The sequence below is a fragment of the Salmo salar genome, chromosome 10, assembly GCF_965601325.2.
Source record: "Salmo salar chromosome 10, fSalSal1, whole genome shotgun sequence".
Lineage (NCBI taxonomy): Eukaryota > Metazoa > Chordata > Actinopteri > Salmoniformes > Salmonidae > Salmo > Salmo salar.
This window is the reverse complement of record NC_138300.1, coordinates 107123336-107144937: the sequence shown is the minus strand read 5'-3', so window position 1 is coordinate 107144937 and position 21602 is coordinate 107123336. Positions and strand designations below refer to the sequence as shown.

General features: G+C 41.9%; 2 protein-coding genes and 1 long non-coding RNA gene across 5 annotated transcripts in view; 2 read left to right on the top strand and 1 right to left on the bottom strand.

Annotated features, from left to right (window-relative positions):
• The window catches only part of dennd11 (DENN domain containing 11), a 16410-nt gene extending 7917 nt beyond the window's left edge, over positions 1-8493 (top strand). The window contains exons 5-9 of the mRNA XM_014125253.3: positions 784-922; positions 1076-1207; positions 5222-5372; positions 5447-5515; positions 5610-8493. Of these exons, the coding sequence (XP_013980728.1) occupies positions 784-922; positions 1076-1207; positions 5222-5372; positions 5447-5515; positions 5610-5805 (687 nt within the window). The 3' untranslated portion in view covers positions 5806-8493. The remainder of the gene's footprint in view (positions 1-783; positions 923-1075; positions 1208-5221; positions 5373-5446; positions 5516-5609) is intronic.
• Positions 8154-15479, bottom strand: agk (acylglycerol kinase). Of its 3 annotated transcripts, none has more exons than XM_045688337.1 (14): positions 15387-15479; positions 13538-13577; positions 13353-13432; positions 13123-13198; positions 12902-13027; positions 12679-12773; positions 12484-12553; positions 12264-12343; positions 12053-12110; positions 11815-11962; positions 11595-11692; positions 11362-11432; positions 9718-9802; positions 8154-9140 (listed from the first exon to the last, which is right to left on the bottom strand). In XM_045688337.1, exons 4-14 carry the CDS (start codon positions 13141-13143, stop codon positions 9006-9008), a joined length of 987 nt encoding a protein of 328 aa, XP_045544293.1. In that variant the 5' UTR covers positions 13144-13198; positions 13353-13432; positions 13538-13577; positions 15387-15479; the 3' UTR covers positions 8154-9005. The 3 variants fall into 3 exon arrangements, with proteins under 3 accessions (XP_045544293.1, XP_013980729.2, XP_045544292.1); XM_014125254.3 differs by lacking the exon at positions 15387-15479 and adding an exon at positions 13812-14223; XM_045688336.2 differs by lacking the exons at positions 8154-9140; positions 9718-9802; positions 15387-15479 and adding an exon at positions 13812-14224 and having other exon boundaries at positions 11358-11432.
• Positions 14468-21602, top strand: LOC145858645 (uncharacterized). The gene is made up of 3 exons (XR_014379120.1): positions 14468-14673; positions 15396-16882; positions 19180-21602. It is a non-coding gene; the product is annotated as an uncharacterized LOC145858645 (long non-coding RNA).

Sequence of the window (21602 nt, the reverse complement as noted above, 5' to 3'; positions counted from 1 at the left end):
CAATGACTGAGGTCGTATACTCCTCAATGCCATTGGATGAATCCCGGAACATATTCCAGTCTGTGCTAGCAAAACGGTCCTGTTGCGTAGCATCCGGGTCATCTGACCACTTCCATATTGAGCGAGTCACTGGTACTTCCTGCTTTAGTTTTTGCTTATAAGCAGGAATCAGGAGGATAGAATTATGGTCAGATTTGCCAAAAGGAGTGCAGGGGGAGAGCTTTGTATTCATCTCTGTGTGTGGATTAAAGGTGGTCTAGAGGTTATTTTTCCCTCTGGTTGCACATGTGACAAGCTGCTAAAACTTTGGTTATTTCTGATTTAAGTTTTCCTGCATTTAAGTCCTCGGCCACTAGGAGCGCCGCTGGATGAGCATTTTCTTGTTTGCTTATGGCCTTATAGAGTTGGTTGAGTGCGTCTTAATGCCAGCATCGGTCTGTGGTGGTAAATAGACGGCTACGAATGATATAGATAGTGTGGTCTACAGCTTATCATAAGGTACTCTACCTCAGGCGAGCAATACCTCGAGACTTCTTTAAATTGAGACAGTATTAGCACCAGCAGTTATTGACAAATAGACACAGACCCCCACCCCTCGTCTTACCAGACGTAGCTTCTGGTAAGACGAGGTGCTGTGTGTCCATGTAACTCAGACTCCTGATGTCAAGGGGAGATTTTGGGCAATAGTTTGTTTTTCGTCCATGCTGAGCAAGCTTATCCAGACTCAAAAAGCATTACCGTATCAGACAGCCTGACAGTCTGTACTCTCTCTGTCCCCTCCAGATCACCCACCCAGCCGGCTGCATGTCCCAGTTCATCCACTTCTTTGGGGAGCAGATCATGGTGCTGTGGAAGTTTGCCCTGCTCCGAAAACGAATCCTTATCTTCTCCCCACCACCTGTGGGTGTCGTGTGCTACAGGGGTGAGAGGGAGCAGCTGACACACACACACACACCCACACACAGTCACCTTTACAAACCCCCACATATTTGTTTTTCAGATTTTATTACAGAATTCTGTCACTGAGTACTCTGTCTTTGTAGTGGTTTTTCATGTTGCTCTGTACTCCCCACAGTGTACTGCTGTTGCTCTCTGGCCAACATCTCTATACCTGGGATAGGTGTGTCTGTGCCTGAGTTCCGCCCCTTCTTCTACATCAATGTGGCAGACATCGCTGCCCTGGCAACAGAGATGTCATACGTGGCTTGTGAGTGTTGACTTGGGGCTTTTGAATCCACAGTTAATACACTGAACAAAAATATAAACGCAACATGTAAAGTGTTGGTCCCGTGTTTCATGAGCTGAAATAAAATATCCCATAAATTTTCCATACGCACAAAAAGTGTATTTCTCTCAAATTGTGTGCACAAATATGGTTACATCTCTGTTACTGAGCATTTCTCCTTTGCCAAGATAATCCATCCACCTGACAGATGTGGCATATCAAGAAACTGATTTAAATAGCATGATCGTTAAACTGGTGCACCTTGTGCAGGCGACAATAAAAGGTCACTCTGAAATGTGCAATTTTATCACACAACACAATGCCACAGATCTCTCAAGTTTTGAGGGAGCGTGCAATTGGCATGCTGACTGCAGGAATGTCCACCAGAGCTGTTGCCAGATGTCATTTCTCTACAATAAGCCACCTCCAATGCCGTTTTAGAGAATTTGGCAGTATATGGCGTTGTGTGGGCAAGCGGTTTGCTGATGCGAACAGAGTGCCCCATGCTGGGGTTATGGTATGGGCAGGCATAAGCTATGGACAACGAACACAATTGCATTTTATCGATGGCAATTTGAATACCTAGAGATACCATAACGAGATCCTGAGACCCATTGTCATGCCATTAATTTGCCGCCATCACCTTATGTTTCATTATGATAATGCACAGCCCCATGTTGCAAGGATCTGTACACAATTCCTGGAAGCTGAAAATGTCCCAGTTTTCCATGGCCTGCATATTCACCAGACATGTCACCCATTGAGCATGTTTGGTATGCTCTGGATCAACGTGTATGACAGCGTGTTCCAGTTCACGCCAATGTCCAGCAACTTCGCACAGTTATTGAAGAGGAGTGGGTCAACATTCCACAAGCCACAATCAACAGCCTGATCAACTCTATACAAAGGACATGTGTCGTGCTACATGAGGCAAATGGTGGTCACACTAGATACTGACTGGTTTTCTGTTCCATGTCCCTACTTTTTTTTTTTTTAAAGGTACACTACATGACAAAAAGTATGTGGACACCTGCTCGTCGAACATCTCATTCCAAAATCATGGGCATTGATATGGAGTTGGTCCCCCCCATTGCTGCTATAACAGTCTCCACGTTGTGAAGGCTTTCTACTAGATGTTGGAACATTGTGATTCCATTCAGACACGAGCATTAGTGAGATTGGGCACTGATGTTGGGTGATTAGGCCTGGCTCGCCGTCGGTGTTCCAATTCATCCCAAAGGTGTTCGATTGGGTTGAGGTCAGGGCTCTGTGTAGGCTAGTCAAGTTCTTCCACACCGATCTCAACAATCCATTTCTGTATGGACCTCGCTTTGTGCACGGGGGCATTGTCATGGTGAAAAAGGAAAGGGCCTTCCCCACACTGTTGCCACAAAGTTGGAAACACAGAATCGTCTAGAATGTCATTGTATGCTGTAGCATTAAGATTCCCCTTCACTGGAACTAAGGGGCCTAGCCCAAACCATGAAAAACAGCCCCAGACCATTATTCCTCCTACCCTAAACTTTACAGTTGGCACTATGCATTGGGGCAGGTAGCATTCTCCTGGCATCCGCCAAATACACATTCATCTGTCGGACTGCCAGATGGGGAAGCGTGATTCATCACTCCAGAGAACACATTTCCACTGCTCCAGAGTCCAATGGTGGCGAGCTTCACACCACTCCAGCCGTAGGCTTTTGTGCGGCTGCTCATGATGCTCCTGACTAACAGTTTCTGTGCTGACATTGCTTCCAGAGGCAGTTTGGAACTCCACATTGAAAGTCACTGAGCTCTTAAGGCCATTCTACTGCCAAGTTTTGTCTATGGAGATTGCATGGCTGTGTGCTCGATTTTATACACATGTCAGCAATGGGTGTGGCTGAAGTAGCCGAATCCACAAATTTGAACGGGTGTCCACATACTTTTGTATATATAGTTAGGGTAGGTTACTTCCTAAAAGCAATCTGTTAGTTACTAGTTACCTACCCAAAATTGTAATCGGTAACGTAACTTTTGGATTACCCAAACTCAGTAACGTAATTTGATTACTTTCAGTTACTTTTAGATTACTTTCCCCTTAAGATGCTTTAGAAGAAGACAAAAATGTATGTTACCAATTAAATAACATCTATTGCAGGATAAATTAATGTTAAAGTTTACATAGCTGACCGTATATGGATGTAAAATTTTACTTTATGGGTTGGTTATGTAGGCTTCTTCTAACTCATCGCTTTCTAGTACATATAATAATACGATAAAATTATATCTTTACATTAAAAACCAAAGTGTATCAGAATTCCAATAAATGATATACCCCTTGATCTTCAAGAATAGGACTTGGAAATATGGAAGAATAGATTAGCCAAATTGTTTTACCTGAGCATGACCCCAAAACGAAGGACTTATTAGCCAGCCCTACTCTGTTTGTGATTTTGTTGTCATGGAGGACTGAGTGGGCTCATTGATTCGAGTTGAAAAATAAATGCTGCGCTCATTGAATGGCATCCTTTGAGCACTACTGAAAAGTGCTATTTACATGTTAAAGGCAAATCCACAAATAAAACGGTCGCTCCGCCTCTGTTTTGGTAAAAAGCTAAGGGATGGGACTGGAGAAATGTAACCACCCTCAGATAAATAGACAGAGCTATGGATGCAAGGACTGATCTCAACATTTTTGTTTTAACCATGTTATGAGGCTTTACAGTGTTTTACATTTACAATGTTTACAGACGTTGGAAAAAAACAAGCTTATATTTTGGGTTCCATGGAGTGTGACAGTTGAACTAAGCTCATGAGGCATTTATAAGTTATATTTTTCAAGAATCAATGGATATATATATTAGACACACACACACACACACACACACACACACACAAGTCCAAAAATGGATGTAGCAACTACAGATTTCCTCTTAAGTCTATCAAAAGTGTGCGAGTTTGAGCACGTGTCCATTACGCCTATGTTTTTTTTTTTTTTTTTTTATCAGTATGAATTAGACTGAGCAATAAATGCCTTACTTTTAAAACATAGGCTGGGATCCGCACTATGCAGCTGTTGCAAGAGCGCATTTTTCACTGGCTTTCCACCTGTTTCAAAAACAATGAATGATAGGCAGCTTAAACGTCTTGAATTCAGCCATTATTGGGTTCAAATACACATTTAGATTTGTGAACAGCTGTCCAAGACAACCAAAAACCATAAGGCAGAAATAGCTAAATGAGAGAGCAGCAGTGTGATTCACATCAATGCGCTTTGTAGATATCAATAATAAGTGATATCCGTATAGCTGTAAACTAGACCAATACTGTCATCCTTATCTCCAAGCGTTTAATCAAGTTGGATAATCTTTGGATGCCGACAGCAGTCGCACCATTGGAAGACATAGCTTGGACTGTTGCCTACAAAAGCCTATTCCTGCTCTTTTCCCGTGATCCATCAAACACATTTGGTGTGTCATCATAGTGGTCTCTGACTTGTGGTCAGACGCTCAGGTGCAACCAATTTATACTTGTGCCTTTTTTTAATACTTATTTGGATGTCATTGAGAACAGAAGTGTCTAACATTTATTTTTCTTCTCGAACATCCTTTCTGAATTTAAAAGTAATCCTCGAAGTAATCGTCTAGTTTTTCAAAAGTATCTGTAATCTGATTACAATATTTTTGCTGGTAACGGATTACAGTTACCGGTTTTGTATTCCCTTACATGTAGCAGATTACATGTAATCCGTTACTCCCCATCTGTGACCAACAGATGCATATCTGTATTCCTAGTCATGTGAAATCCATAGATTAGGGCCTAATGAATTTGTATGAACTGTAACTCAGTAAAATCTTTGAAATTATTGCATGTTGCGTTTATATTTCGGTTCACTATGCTAAGATTGATAAAGGGGGGTGTGTGTGTGTGTGTGTGTGTGTGTGTGTGTGTGTGTGTGTGTGTGTGTGTGTGTGTGTGTGTGTGTGTGTGTGTGTGTGTGTGTGTGTGTGTGTTTAGGTACCACAGAGAAGATCTTTGAGGAGAAGAAGGAGCTGTATGATGTATATGTTGACAACCAGAATGTGAAGACACACAGAGATAGCCTCCAGCCACTACTCCGGCTGAATGGGGTGGACCGGGAAAAGTATAGGAAACTCAGCGAACAGAGGTACACAGAAACTGATAAATGGTGGAAGCCATTTTGAAGAGATGATGCTGATGATAATGTTATTGTCTTTTCAGGCAACTGCTACTTTACACTCAGGAGGTGGATGGAGACTGCACATCAAATGAGGAGGACCTCTTTATCCTGTGAGTTTGTTTACACAACAGTATCTTTTGGTTGGGCTCAGTCTGGAGTGTTTATCAAACTTTCTTACAGAATGTTCTCTGTTCTCTCCACTAGGTTTTTCATGGAGCAGAATAACCGTATCTTCCAGACTCTATCGGAGGTGGCGGCAAGTGCAGACCCCACCCTGACGGCAGAGCACGTGAGGGCCATGGGGCTGGACCCTCAGGCAGACCGCACTTTCTTGGTGGACCTGCTGGAGCTCTATGGCATTGATGCCATGCTGGTCATCGATAACCCCTGCTGCCCCTGAGCGCTGTGTGGCCTGTGCTCCTCTCTCCTTGTCCCCTGAAGACACTGCCTCCTACTCTTCGTCCCCTGGCCTCCTGCCCAGTCAAATGCCTGCAGGTTTCTCTTGGTCTCTCGCCATGCTCCGGGATACAGCTGTCTTTGGCCAGTGTTAACTTAGAGACAGCTCACCTGGTCAATTGGGCCACGATAATAGACACTGCCTGGACTCTGCAGTTCTCTCGCTAAAGTCCGTTTCACATTCAACAACCACTTGTCTTGTTTGTTCACTTGGCATCTGTTCTCTTCTCACTTGGATTTCTGCTTGGATCACCAGCCCTAGTCACTGGAAGTGGAAGTTCCACGGAACCTTTGATCAATGTGCCTCGTTGTACTGCTCCCAATACTATGGAGCACTGCTGACTTTGACCAACAGCGCCATGTATCTACAGTAGCATCCTGTTTGGGGATGGATAATTGATTGTTCCTCTCACTTGGAACCTTAACTCCAAATTCAGCCATGGCACCAAGCCCTTTTTTCTTACGTCTTTACAGAAGATTCTACCTAACCATGTATAGTGTAATACTAAATATTCATGTGATTGTCAGGGCTTTTATTTTATGGATCTCAATCCTTCTGCTGAATAACTTTACCATGATGTTGTTTCCCAAACTTCTGCATCAGGTTTGCTAGAGCTGAGAGTAAAGCGTTTTCACTCGATTTTCCTCTTAAAAAAACAAATGATGCTGAAGTTGATCAACCTTTTATTTTTCAGAATGGAAAAAAAGGAGCAATGTCAATATTTGTGTGTTTGATAAAAGTAAATAATCAAGATTCACACATCAAGACTAATTCACATGAATCTACTTCACATAAACAAGAAGACCTCTTTTGGTTCAAATAGGAAGTGTTTTTCATGTCAGCTAACCATACACATTAAAAGGGAAAGATGAGTCATGCCAGATGTATTTATTTGATATAATGCCCTTATCCAAGGAGGTATTTATTATGGAGCTGAGGTTGAATATTTGTTAAATACTGTAACATTTCATTAGACTGCACATGTTTGTCTGACTTGGTCCAATGCTGAAACCCATACAGGCAGACTCCAGTCACTTATGTTTTTCTTGTTCCCTGGTCACATTGCACATGTGTATGGTGACTTTTGGATAATGTTTTGTGTAGTGTTTTATCAAGTTTCTACGTTTTAAAATTGTGAACCTGAAACTTAAATGATTGCGTTTCTATGACACTAACTTATCATGAATGCTGCACCACACCACAACCTCTGTACTCTTGTTTGATGACCACATGATTATGGGTCAACTTGTTTGTGTTCTGATTTAATGGCCCAATGTTGTCAGCAGAGAAACTATTACTAAAAGTGCAGTCAGTGATGTAACAGTCTGTCTGTCTGGGAGCCAGCAGGAAGCTCTCTGTGTTGTGTACTTGAAACTGTACTGCCGGTTTATCAATGAGATTTGTTTCAGATGAAATTAGATCCACGGCTGGTCTATGAGAGGGCAGATACAACTTCCTTTCTGTTGGAGCTTGTCAGCTGCAGGAAGGAGATCGTTGTGTCCCGTCACTGTAACAATGACTCCTTTGTATGCTTGAGATTCATAGAGGGAATTACTCCCCTCTCTGGGCAGACAGACAGACCCTGATATACGATACATTTTGATTTTTATCAAAATAAGATAACAAGGACAGGGGGACCTGATCACAGATCAGCACTCCTGTGAGACCCTTTTTGAAAACAGGCCCTGGAGATGAAGTTCTTTTGTTCAGTAGACCTGGGTGACTGATTTTAAATCAATATATGAAGCAGTCATCCAAAAGATGTGAGTTCAATGACGCATCAAATATTTTGGATGAAGACAGCGAACTGCTTTCATTGGGTTCGACTGGTCAGTAGATGTCGGCAGTAGTGGCACTGTTCATTGAGGTTTAGCTGGGGACAGTTCTGTCCTACAGTGTAGGTTATAAAGCCTAATTAGTGGGTAATCTTTGTGTTAAGTGCAGGCACTCAATTAAGACCACAGGCTTATTATACCTGTCAACAGGAAGAGGCATAGAGAATGTTTTAGATTTTAAACACTTCCAACTACTTTATCAACATGTCAATTGACACTACTGATATTGGTGTTTGGTAATATGATTAAATGTAGTTGTTCACACCCATGTTGACTTAGCCCCTTTCCCCTTCTGTTTGTTTTGACCTGTCCCACCCTGTTTTTTTCAGCACATCCTGGGCATGTGACTGTTTGTTTTACAGGTGTATCATGTAAATGTAGTAGAGAATGCACACGGCACAAAAATAAATGTATCAAATGCCTTCTTTGTGGAAATTGTTCAGACCTGTACCAGCATTGGCTCATTTGAATTTATTTGTACAGTATGTCACCCCACTGAATGTCAATAGAAAGCTTCATCTGTATTACTTCAGCACATATATGCTTCAAGTACTTTAACAACTCATATAGCTAACTGTTAATCTTTGATCACAGCAACTGTAATGTAAACCTATACTTAAAACATTGGTTAACTACACAGCTACATCCAGAACCTGTACTACTATAAAACATGGAAAGAGACTTTAGTGATGAATACACATTTAGTAACTTGATCGCATGAGCCACTCTTGTTTTCAAGCTGGTGACATTACACAGTACTGCCACTGTAAAACAATAAAACATTGGTTTTCTCTGATACTTGTTGGATTGTATTTGTGATCGTGTTGCCAAGGGAGAGTGATTCTCATACCAATGTATCATCTGATCATAGAGTACATGGAGGACAAAGTCTGCACTTTTCATCAGTATCAAAAAGTGACAGAACTGTGTGCATCATAACCAAATTATTGAATAAGATTCTTATTACACCAATAGTCCTGCCGGGCAGACTTCTATAAGCTAATTGGTTTGGCAATAGCAACCAAAATGCTTGGTCCTTGTTACTGCATCATATTGTCATCTTCCATAATTGTGAAAATATTTCAACTGAACATGTCAATGTACTGTAACAATGAGACCTCACTGTGGACTGGTCCACCCTGGTCCAGCTGTGTGGCTGTTTAAGGACATACTCCAGACATAAAGAAAAACACCCCCAGATACAGTAGAGGTAGAGTCCCAGTACAGCCACTGATGACCCCTTGCCTTGACCCTCCTCCCTCCCTATTTCTCTGTGTCCTGCATATTGTTGTCACTGCAGCACTTCCCTTACAGGACCTGTGTGAGGAGCTGCTCTCTGCGTTCAGCGCTGCAGAAGAAGCGAAGTTTCCGTGGCAACAGCCTCACCTCCACCGACATGGCCTCGTACTCCTCGTTGTCGATGTTGTAGAAGCCAGCACCTTCCTGTGGGAGAGGAAACGGGACAGGACAGTAGGGAGAGGTCATGGAGCAAAAAGAGTATTGCACATACTAAAATAAACCAATTTATACAACAATACATTTAATTTGTTTAAAGGTTATAATTATCAAAGACCGTAATACTCCTTGTCCAATGATTTATGTAAACCTTGGATTGCTGATGCAATGTTTTGGTCATTGAGAGGCTTTGAAGCCACCGGTCGGCCATATTGACACTTCACAGTAGGAATAAGAATGAATGGAATTCTACAGTATTTAAATTAAATGTTTCAAGGTATTTAAGTATTTTTTGTTGTAGTGGGGACAGAAATGATAGTTTAAGGAATTTTGTTTTATATAATTGTTCATTTTTATGTTTAGCTCACGATATAATGCATTCTTCTAAATTAAGGTGTCTGTAATAGAATACATGTGGCAAAAATGTATGCAGACATTAAGAAATGCATTTCTATAGCTTCCAAAATCTTTTCATAAGTGAAGGAGCGCCAAGATGGAGGCCCGGTGGCTCATTGGTCTTGTCTCTGAAGTTTATAGGCTTAAGACAGATGAGGGAGTATGTGACCTCGGGCAGATTGAGTCGACATGCACTAGCCTCCAGCTTCAGTGATTGTCTGGTGAATGAAGTTGAGTCCTCCGCTTTTTTCTCTCTGCAATGCAGAAAATGCAACAGCCTTGACACATGCTACATGAGTAAGTCATTTTTTTTACCCAGGTATTACACTAATAATGTGAGAAAGTACAGTACCAGTCCAAAGGTAGGACACCTACTCATTCAAGGGTTTCTTTATTTTAACTATTTTCTACATTGTAGAATAATAGTGAAGACATCAAACGATGGAATAACACATATGGAATCATGTAGTAACCAAAAAAGTTGCTAAACAAATCAAAATATATTTTATATGAGATTCTTCAAAGTAGCCACCCTTTGCCTTGATGACAGCTTCTCTCAACCAGCTTCATGAGGTAGTCACCTGGAATGCATTTCAATTAACAGGTGTGCCTTGTTAAAAGTTCATTTGTGGAATTTCTTTCCTTCTTAATGCGTTTGAGCCAATCAGTTGTGTTGGGGTGGTATACAGATGATAGCCCTATTTGGTAAAAGACCAAGTCCATATTATGACAAGAACAGCTCAAATATACAAAGAGCAAATTACAGTCAAGAAAATGTAAAGAACTTTGAACGTTTCTTTAAGTGCAGCCTTTTGATGAAACTGGCTCTCATGAGGACCGGCACAGGAAAGGAAGACCCAGAGTTACCTATGCTGCAGAGGATAAGTTCATTAGAGTTAACAGCCTCAGAAATTGCAGCCCAAATAAACGCTTCACAGAGTTCAAGTAACATACACATCTAAAATATCAACTGTTCAGAGGAGACTGCATGAATCAGGCCTTTATGGTCGAATTGCTGCAAAGAAACCACTACTAAAAGGACACCAATAAGAACAAGAGACTTGCTTGGGCCAAGAAACACGAGCAATGGACATTAGAGATTTTAAGTTCCAACCGCCGTGTCTTTGTGAGATGCAGAGTAGATGAATGGATGGTCTATGCATTTGTGGTTCCCACAGTGAAGCATAGAGGAGGTGTGATGGTGTCGGGGTGCTTTGCTGATGACACTGTCTGTGATTTATTTTGAATTCAAGGCACACTTAACCAGCATGGCTATCACAGCATTCTGCAGCGATACACCATCTCATCTGGTTTGGGCTTAGTGGAACTATCATTTGTTTTTCAACCGGAAAATGACCCAAAACACATCTCCAGGCTGTGTAAGGGCATTTGACCAAGGAGAGTGATGGAGTGCTGCATCTGATGACCTGGCCTCCACAATCACCTGACCTCAACCCAATTGAGATGGTTTGGGATGAGTTGGACCGCAGAGTGAAAGAAAAGCAGCCAACAAGTGCTCAGCATATGTGGGAACTCCTTCAAGACTGTTGGAAAAGCATTCCAGGTGAAGCTGGTTGAGAGAATGCCAAGCGTGTGCAAAGCAGTCATCAAGGCAAAGGGTGGCTATTTGAAGAATCTATATTTTGATTTGTTTAACACTTTTTTGGTTACTGCATGATTCCATGTGTTATTTCATAGTTTTGATGTCTTCACTATTATTCTACAATGTAGAAAATAGTAAAAAAAATAGAAAAACCCTTGAACGAGTAGGTGTCCAAACTTTTGACTGGTACTGTAAATCTCCACAACTTACCCAACAGTGATAAAATCTCCCACAGTGAAGGAGTCCGGCTCCACACACACCAGCAGGGAGTCATCAATACGCTGAAGGACAAACAAGAGATCGGGCAGTTTTAACATCCTGTCACTTTTGTTGTAGTAGGTAAAGAAAATAATATATATATATATATATATATATATATATATATATATATATATATATATATATATATATAAAAAAACATTTTTTTTTTTAAATGCGCTGACTGTCTGGACAGGGTTTTTATTCCGAGTTTGGATTGACAGCTCCAAAGTAGACAGCGTTCTCTCATCCCACCTCTCTGGCTCCTCCACTTTGGGAGGCTCTGCACAAACAGAAAACCAATGCCAATCATGCTTTGTTAAATAGAAGATACACAAGGACATTTAAAGGATGTAGTGTTATGTACAGACAGACAAACAAACACTAACACAAATATAGTGTTACCTGGAATAGGTGGGTACCAGTAATTTTTCAGTCTGCGGGCAATGCGGTACATTAGGTTGGGGCGCTGGGGCTTTTGTTCCGGCAGGTCAGGAGGGCGAAGGGTCGGGGCCATGTAGGACACAGAGGCCTCGTGAACCTGGGGCCATTCCTGGCAGATACAAGAAGACAGCATGGTACAAATGCATGGAGGAACAACGGCAGTCCATGGACTTTGAATGGAAACAGTCATGTTTCTCACCCGTAACGTACTGAACCAATGAGCTGCTTTTATCTTCAACGGGCCAAGGTACCAATATCTAAGATAGAAAGCACAGCAATATGAGAAATGTATTTTTAGAGAAGAAGCACAACTTGATATTATTATAATGTTATGCACGTAAAAGTATAATATGTGGGAAACGTGTTTACCATAAGCTCTGAAGTTTGACTAGTAATTGTGAGGTTCTTACTTTTTGATGGTGGAAGCCACATCTCTGAAGGCCCCCCACCGTAGACCAATCAGGGCAAACACTGGCTGTTCTTTCTCTCCCTGGATACATAAAACCAGAAACACAATACAATTTTCTATCTTGCTCTCAATGGAGTTATGGTTATTCAATGTCGATTTAAGGTAATATCAGTTTGTGTCATCTTGACCCCTCCCTGAATCCCAGATCCTTCTGGTCTCACCTTGATTTGCAGCACATCCAGAGGTACCGTTTCTCCTTGCAGGATAGACAATGTCGCTGATGTGATGCGTCTAAAAACAAGAAGCAATATGGATGACAAAAAGATTGGAGGATATTTTAGGACACTAACGACAAGATGATGGCATGGGTTTGTATCTGAATGAACAAGTGTGCGGTGTTTCAATGGGATACTTACTTCACCTGATTGTCACTGAGGATGTGCAGACTCTCACTCAGGGAATTGTGGGAGCCCAGTGGGATAAATCCTATGGGGGTTTTACTGAACGACTCCTGGGTTTGAGAAACACCCATAGGACTGGGTAGTTAGAGACAGCTTAGCTAAAACAGTATTACACAACACTTATAACATACAATTAGTAATACAAGGATTATACAACAGTCAATGCTACAAAACTTACGTGATCAGCCCTCCGCAGCAAGCCAGTTATAACCTCCTGCAGAGTGCCATCCCCTCCAGCCACAATCAGCATGTCTGTTTGCTCCATCAGCTCCATCAATTTCTTTGCTTGGCCCTCATAATCTGTCTGTAAGAGAGAAGACATGTACAGTATTACACTATGTAGAACTATAAACTATAAGGCCTTAGATGCCATGGGGGGGGAAAAAATTGTAGGCCTACCTTTACTAGTGTTACCTCCATACCAGCCAGGTGTAATATAGGCGCAGCATTCTTCTCAAATAAGTTGTTGGCTTTCCTATGATCAGAGAGAAGAGCAAGAGTACAGCAAGACAAATTAGGCAAACACAAATTACAATATAAATGGGAAATGGCTGTGGTGCAATAAGCTGGACGTCATGATTATTCTCTTTGCTTAACTTTAGGGAATGTGACGATTATCTCCTACTTACCCCCTACAAGCTGCTGGGTTTAGGATGACTGTGGCTTTCTTCAGCTGCTCCTGGGGTGATATCTGCTGACGTCCAAATTCCTGCAATTGAGAATGGAGTATTTTGTATTAGAGAAGAAAACAGTAAATGCAAGTGCAGAATCCTTGAATGCAGAAACATATTGTACACAATAAGCCATGTCTCACCCTGGCCGCCAGACAAGCATCTCTTCGCAGCAGATTATCACTGTGAATAAATAAAAAGTGTATTGACAAAGAAAACAACTGATTAAAACACATCCTCCCAGTATTCAATGTTGTTGGATTTCAAATCACAATAACCGTTCTGTAAGACCTTGATGGCTGATGATTTCTTAATGGCTACCAATTCCTGTGTACGTGCTCAATGATATTAATGCTAGTGATGATCTGTACTTGATCTAACAACCATACCGGTAATTCTGAAGGAAACGTTACGCACCAGTGTTTACCATACAGCCAGTGTCCACCGTATGATAGGGCACACGCAGCGACTGTGGACTTCTTCCAATGATTCCGCAGAGTTACAAACACTTTCACAACCCGAGCCATTATCGACACTATCAGAATATCCGTTTAAAAACGCTATGTATCATCTGTGTAAGCATCACAATTAATGTCCTTTCCCTGTCAGAACCATTTCGCATGTGACACATTGGTGCAGCTATCTTAATAGTCTTATGAAACAAACACTTTCAGTATTAGTTCCGGTTGAGTTTCATTAAACATGTTATGAAATAAGTTCTCCCGTAACATACCAACATAAACAAAAATAAGGGAAATTTACAAATTGAAAACGGTACACAACTTATAGAAATAAGTAATCGTCATTAGCTCAGTGCTTAGCTTACTGACGAAACACTACATTTCCCATACACTAGCTGAGGTCTAAACAAAAAGAAGACCTCGCCTGAAGATTAGTCCAAAAAAGATATATATTTTATTACTTTGCCACTGCATTTTTAAAATATCAATAGTCACATTATATACTGAATAGTATAATGGCTGGTGAACAGAAGAGATATGTAATCAAAGATTTTTTAAATGTTAGTTATTGTATTTTCACTCTGGCGCCAAGCCAGGGCCAATTCTCCAGAATCTGACGTCAACATGGTGGCGCAGATGGCGGTAAAATCGGATATGGGTTTCATTTCAAATAATAGAGCAGTGAGGTTGTTTATGGCTATTTACAACACAATCCATATTTGTTTACAAGAGCACTTTAATTCTATATAACACTGTGTCAATTTCAGACAGGAGGAGCGCTAGCTAATGTTATTCAATCGCTATAATAACACGCATGGGTACGTTTTTATTTTTATTTCACCTTTATTTAACCAGGTCGGCTAGTTGAGAACAAGTTCTCATTTACAACTGCGACCTTGCCAAGATAAAGCAAAGCAGTTCGACACATACAACAACACAGAGTTACACATGGAATAAACAAACATACAGTCAATAATACTGTAGAAAAAAAGAAAGTCTATATACAGTACAGTGTGTGCAAATGGCGTGAGGAGGTAAGGCAACAAATAGGCCATAGTAGCAAGTAATTACAATTTTGCAAATTAACACTAGTGTGCAAAAGAGCAGAAAAGTAAATAAAAACAATATGGGGATGAGGAAGGTAGATTCGATGGGCTATGTACAGCTGCAGCGATCGGTTAGCTGCTCTGGATAGCTGATGTTTAAAGTTAATGAGGGAAATATAAGTTTCCAGTTTCATTTTTAGGTATGTTTCAAATTCGGTGAAACATAGCTAAAGGTATTGATTAATATGCCGCAAACGTCCTACCAGTTCAATAATGCATTATTAGTTAAATGGTGCTGTTAGCTTCAAGAGGTCGTTCCCCAGTTAACGAATGTGCAAGTATCATGTGCTAACTAACGTTCGTTAGCGAAAGTTAGGAAAACAAAATGTTAGTTAGCTTGCTCGTAATCTCTACAATTTGCCAATATGATATGCTCAGAACACATTGTATGGGCTACACACATAACACTGACTGATTTACTTTACCCCTATCAGGAGCCAGTCAGTGGGGGCCGCAGAAGGAGCTATGGGATGCGTGTGGAGGAGGCAACCCGAGAGCGGCCACCTCCTAGACCTGCAGCTCAAGCAGTGTTGCCAACTCCTCAGTAAGGAAGGTGGGGGCCATCCTAAAAGTCGCTAGAAGTCGCTACATGAAGTCATCACCTAATTTGCACAATTGGCCATGTGCATGTAATTGTGATGGATGAAACACCCTAAATATGTTTACAACTACAAATGAACTTTCTTCTGTCATTCTTGTTTTTTTTTATGTCATAATTCCAACCCTCCTCCTTTATCTGGGCTTGGGACTGGCAAAAGTGACCCAAAAGAGACACTCTGGCAGAGTTACTTAGTTAATTATTCTTTTTTTTAGTTGTTTTTTTTTAGTTTAGTTTTCTTAATTTGGTTTGGTTTTTAACCACTTAGGAGCCTACAACAAGTCACAGTAAAACATGAACATTTTTAACCATAACATTTTTGACATTTTTTTTGTATACAGTCTACATTAACAGTCAAAATGGACCAAAAAGAGACAATAGAAAAAACTGGCAATGGCAATGTGAGAAAATATGGCAACTAGTCTGGCCCTAATTCAGGTTCATTGTTTTTTTTTAAATGTTCAGCCAACAGCGGCTTTCCGCATGCGCGATTCATTTGCAGTCTGGACGCGGAGGGGTGAACATCTCCTGCTCTGACTGCAGCTGGGAGGGACTGCTGTGTGAGGACTGGGCCGCCTGTGAGTGCTTTGGGACGGGGGTGGGGCCCACGGCAGCACCCGCTGCTCGTTGAGAAGAGTAAGAACGATGCGTGCTTTCACGTCAGAGTCTCCAATAACACCAGAAAAAGTCGCTAGATTTGTCGCTAGTCGCTTTTTTGAAAATGTGTCGCTAGGGGGGTTCTGAATACTCGCTAAATATAGCGACAAAGTCGCTAAGTTGGCAATACTGAGCTCAAGAAACACAAGCCCAATTTCCTCTCACTCTACAAGAACCCGGTGAGCTTCAAGTACCATTCAGAAGAGTTTTCATTCTTCTGCAAACCAGTTTGTTGATTTACTTGACGTTGTCTTTTTGTGTTTATTTTCATTTTTTTAACCTTTATTTAACCAGGTAGGCCAGTTGAGAACAAGTTCTCAATTACAACTGCATCATGGCCAAGATAAAGCAAAGCAGTGCGACAAAAACAGAGTTATACATGGGATAAACAAATGTACAGTCAATAACACAATAGAAACAGTCTATGTACAGAGTGTGCAAATGTAGTAACATTAGGGAGGTAATGCAATAAATAGGCCATAGAGGCGAAATAGCCGAAGATTGCAGAGCAGAGGGAGAAAGTGCGGAAAGCCAGTATAGAAGGCATTGCCATCCAGGGCCCGTAAGGGGCACGTCTCCTCCCTGAACAGCTGCTCACCGAGGCCTTCATCCGGAGTGACCTCTTTGACATCGGGGAGCTGGCACCCCTGGAGCTGCTGCTGGCAGGTAATAGCTCTCTAAGAAAAAGTATGTGAACCCTTTGGAAATACCTGGAATTCTGCAAAAATTTATACAATTTGATCTGATCTTCATCTAGGTCACAACAATAGACAAACACCGTCTGCTTAAACTAATAACACAAACAATTATATGTTTGTCTTTATTGAACACACCGCATAAACATTCACAGTGCAGTGTGGAAAAAGTATGTGAACCCTTGGATTTAATAACTGGTTGACCCTCCTTTGGCAGCAATAACCTCTTCCAAATTTTGGACCATTCCTCTTTACAAAATTGTTTCAGTTCAGCAATATTCTTGGGATTTCTGGTGTGAACTGCTCTCTTGGTCATGCCACATCATCAATCGGGTTGAGGTCAGTACTCTGACTGAGCCACTCCAGAAGGTGTATTTTCTTCTGTTGAAGCCATTCTGTTGTTGATTTACTTCCGCGTTTTGGGTCGTTGTCCTGTTGCATCACCCAACTTCTGTTGAGCTTCACTTGGCGCACAGATAGCCTAACATTCTCCTGCAAAATGTCTTGATAAACTTGGGAAATCATTTTTCCGTCGACGATAGCAAGCTGTCCAGTCCCTGAGGCAGCAAAGCGGCCCCAAACCATTATGCTCCCTCCACCATACTTTAGTGGGATTAGGTTTTGATGTTGGTGTGCTGTGCCTTTTTTTCTCCACACAGTGTTGTTAGGAAGGTACACACAACTCACCTGTAGTTTCATCTGTCCACAGAATATTTTGCCAGTAGCGCTGTGGAACATCCAGGTGCACTTTTGCAAACTTCAGACGTGCAGCAATGTTTTTTTTGGACAGTAGTGGCTTCTGTGGTGTCCTCCCATGAACACCATTCTTGTTTAGTGTTTTTACGTATCGTAGACTCGTCAACAGAGATGTTAGCATGTTCCAGAGATTTCTGTAAGTCTTTAGCTGACACTCTAGGATTCTTCTTAACCTCATTGAGCATTCTGTGCTGTGCTCTTGCAGTCATCTTTGCAGGACAGCCACTCCTAGGGAGAGTAGCAACAGTGCTGAACTTTATCCATTTATATACAATTTATCTACGTAGGCGTACAGAGGCCCATTATCAGCAACCATCACTCCTGTGTTCCAATGGCACGTTGTGTTAGCTAATCCAAGTTTATCATTTTAACCCTTGTGTAGTCTTAACATTCGGTATACTCCCCTTGTCCTAAGGGTAAAAAATGACCCGCCTTCACTAAACCCCTAAAAGCATTTTAAACCCCAAATCTATTTTCCATGAAGAAACAACTTGTCATTCATGAAACTTTGTGAATATCTAGTTTGAGAAACAAACGTCTCACAAGTCCTCAACTGGCAGCTTCATTAAATAGTACCGGCAAAACACCAGTCTCAACGTCAACAGTGAAGAGGCGACTCCGGGATGCTGCCCCAATAAAAATAAAAGATTAAGATGGGCAAAAGAACACAGACACCGGACAGAGGAACTCTGCCTAGAAGGGCAGCATCCCGGAGTCGCCTCTTCACTGTTGACGTTGAGACTGGTGTTTTTCCGGTATTATTTAATGAAGCTGCCAGTTGAGGACTTGTGAGGCATCTGTTTCTCAAACTAGACACTCTAATGTACTTGTCCTCTTGCTCAGTTGTGCACCGGGGCCTCCCACTCCTCTTTCTATTCTGGCTAGAGACAGTTTGCGCTGTTCTGTGAAGGGAGTAGTACACAGCGTTGTATGATATCTTCAGTTTCTTGTCAATTTCTTGCATGAAATAGCCATAATTTCTCAGAACAAGAATAGACTGATGAGTTTCAGAAGAATGTTCTTTGTTTCTGGCCATTTTGAGCCTGTAATCAAACCCACAAATGCTGGTGCCACAGATACTCAACTAGTCTAAATAAGGCCAGTTTTATTGCTTCTTCAATTAGAACTACAGTTTTCAGCTGTGCTAACATAATTGCAAAAGGATTTTCTAATGATCAATTAACCTTTTTGAAATGATAAACTTGGATTAGCTAACACAATGTGCCATTGGAACACAGGAGTGATGGTTGCTGATAATGGGCCTCTGTACGTCTGTAGATATTCCATTAAAAATAAGCCGTTTCCAGCTACAATAGTCATTTACAACATTAACAATGTCTACACTGTATTTCTGATCAATTGGATGTTATTTTAATTGGCAAAAAATTTACTTTTCTTTCAAAAACAAGGACATTTCTAAGTGACCCCAAACTTTTGAATGGTAGTGTATGTGCATGTATTGCGCAAGTTTAAGAATGCAAGGTGTTTTGAACAGACTGTGTGTGTGCGCAGGTGAAGCAGCTGTGAACCCGTGCTGATGAGGATGCCTGTCTGGTGCACATGTCTCTGCAGATGGGCAGTGAGCCTCCGTCCTCCCTGAGGAAAGACCTGGACCGCCTCATGATCCTGGTCAGCCTTCATGACCTCCTACACACTCCCTGTCACCAGTGTATTACATTGGCTTTAGCCATTTACATTGCAATATGAAACAATGGAGACAAGAAAAAAAGAAGAGCAGCAAACATGACTGTTGTGTTCATAGACTGGCCATTGCTAAGCCTAAGCATATTTGGCTGACTTTTTTCTGTATGTTTGTAGATCGGAGAGTTATATAGTCCATGGAGAATAAGAGCACCTCCACCCAACTGCCCACTGCACTGAGGCTAGGAAACACTGTTACCACCGATGAATTTCAATAAGCATTTTTCTACGGCTGGCCATGCTTTCCACCTGGCTACCCCTACCCCGGTCAACAGCCCTGCGCTCCCCACAGCAACTCGCCCAAACCTCCCCCACTTCTCCTTCACCCAAATCTAGATAGCTGATGTTCTGAAAGAGCTGCAAAATCTGGACCCCTACAAATCAGCCGGGCTAGACAATCTGGACCCTCTTTCTAAAATTATCTGCCGAAATTGTTGCAACCCCTATTACTGGCCTGTTCAACCTCTTTCATATCATCTGAGATTCCCAAAGATTGGAAAGCTGCCGCAGTCTTCCCCTTCTTCAAAGGGGGAGACACTCTAGACCCTAACTGCACAGACCTATATCTATTCTACCCTGCCTTTCTCAGGTCTTTGAAAGCCAAGTTAACAAACAGATTACCAACCGTTTTGAATCTCACCGTACCTTCTCCACTATACAATCCAGTTTCAGAGCTGGTCATGGGTGCACCTCAGCCACGCTCAAGGTCATAACCGCCATCGATAAGAGACATTACTGTGCAGCCGTATTCATCGACCTGGCTAAGGCTTTCAACTCTGTCAATCATAACATTCTTATTGGCAGACTCAACAGCCTTGGTTTCTCAAATTATTGCCTCGCCTGGTTCACGAACTACTTCTCCGATAGTGTTCAGTATGTCAAATCGGAGGGCCTGTTGTCCGGACCTCTGGCTGTCTCTATGGGGGTGCCACAGGGTTCAATTCTAGGGCCGACTCTCTTCTCTGTATACATCAATGATGTCGCTCTTGCTGCTGGTGATTCTTTGATCCACCTCTACGGAGACGACACCATTCTGTATACCTCTGGCCCTTCTTTGGACACTGTGTTAACTAACCTCCAGATGAGCTTCAATGCCATACAACTCTCCTTCCGTGGCGTTCAACTGCTCTTAAATGCAAGTAAATCTAAATGCATGCTCTTCAACCGATTGCTGCCCGCCCATCCAGCATCACTACTCTGGACAGTTCTGACTTAGAATATTTGGACAACTACAAATACTGAGGTGTCTGGTTAGACTGTAAACTCTCCTTCCAGACTCACATTAAACATGTCCAATCCAAAATTAAATCTAGAATCGGCTTCCTATTTCGCAACAAAGCATCCTTCACTCATGCTGCCAAACATACCCTCGTAAAACTTACCATCCTACCGATCCTCGACTTCGGCGATGTCATTTACAAAATAACCTCCAACACTTTACTCAGCAAATTGGATGCAGTCTATCACAGTGGCATTCGTTTTGTCATCAAAGCCCCATATACTACCCACCACTGCGACCTATATGCTCTCGCTGGCTGGCCCTCGCTTCATACTCGTCGCCAAACCCACTGGCTCCAGGTCATCTACAAGTCTCTGCTAGGTAAAGCCCCGCCTTATCTCAGCTCACTGGTCACCATCGCAGCACCCACCTGTAGCACGCGCTCCAACAGGTATATCTCGCTGGTCACCCCCAAAGCCAATTCTTCCTTTGGCCGCCTCTCCTTCCAGTTCTCTGCTCCCAATGACTGGAACGAACTGCCAAAATCTCTGAAGCTGGAGACTCTTACCTGCCTCACTAGCTTTAAGCACCAGCTGTCAGAGCAGCTCACAGATCACTGCACCTGTACATAGCTCATCTGTAAATAGCCCATCCAATCTACCTCATCCCCATACTGTATTTATTTATTTTTCTTGCTCCTTTGCACCCCAGTATCTCTACTTGCACATTCATCTTCTGCACATCCTACCATTCCTGTGTTTAATTGCTATATTGTAATTCCTTCGCCACCATGGCCTATTTATTGCCTTACCTCTCTTATCCTACCTCATTTGCACATGCTGTATATAGATTTTTCTACAGTATTATTGACTGTATGTTTGTTTATTCCATGTGTAACTCTGTTGTTGTATGTGTTGATCTGCTTTGCTTTGTCTTGACCAGGTCGCAGTTGCAAATGAGAACTTGTTCTCAACTAGCCTACCTGGTTAAATAAAGGTGAATGAAAAAATTTAAA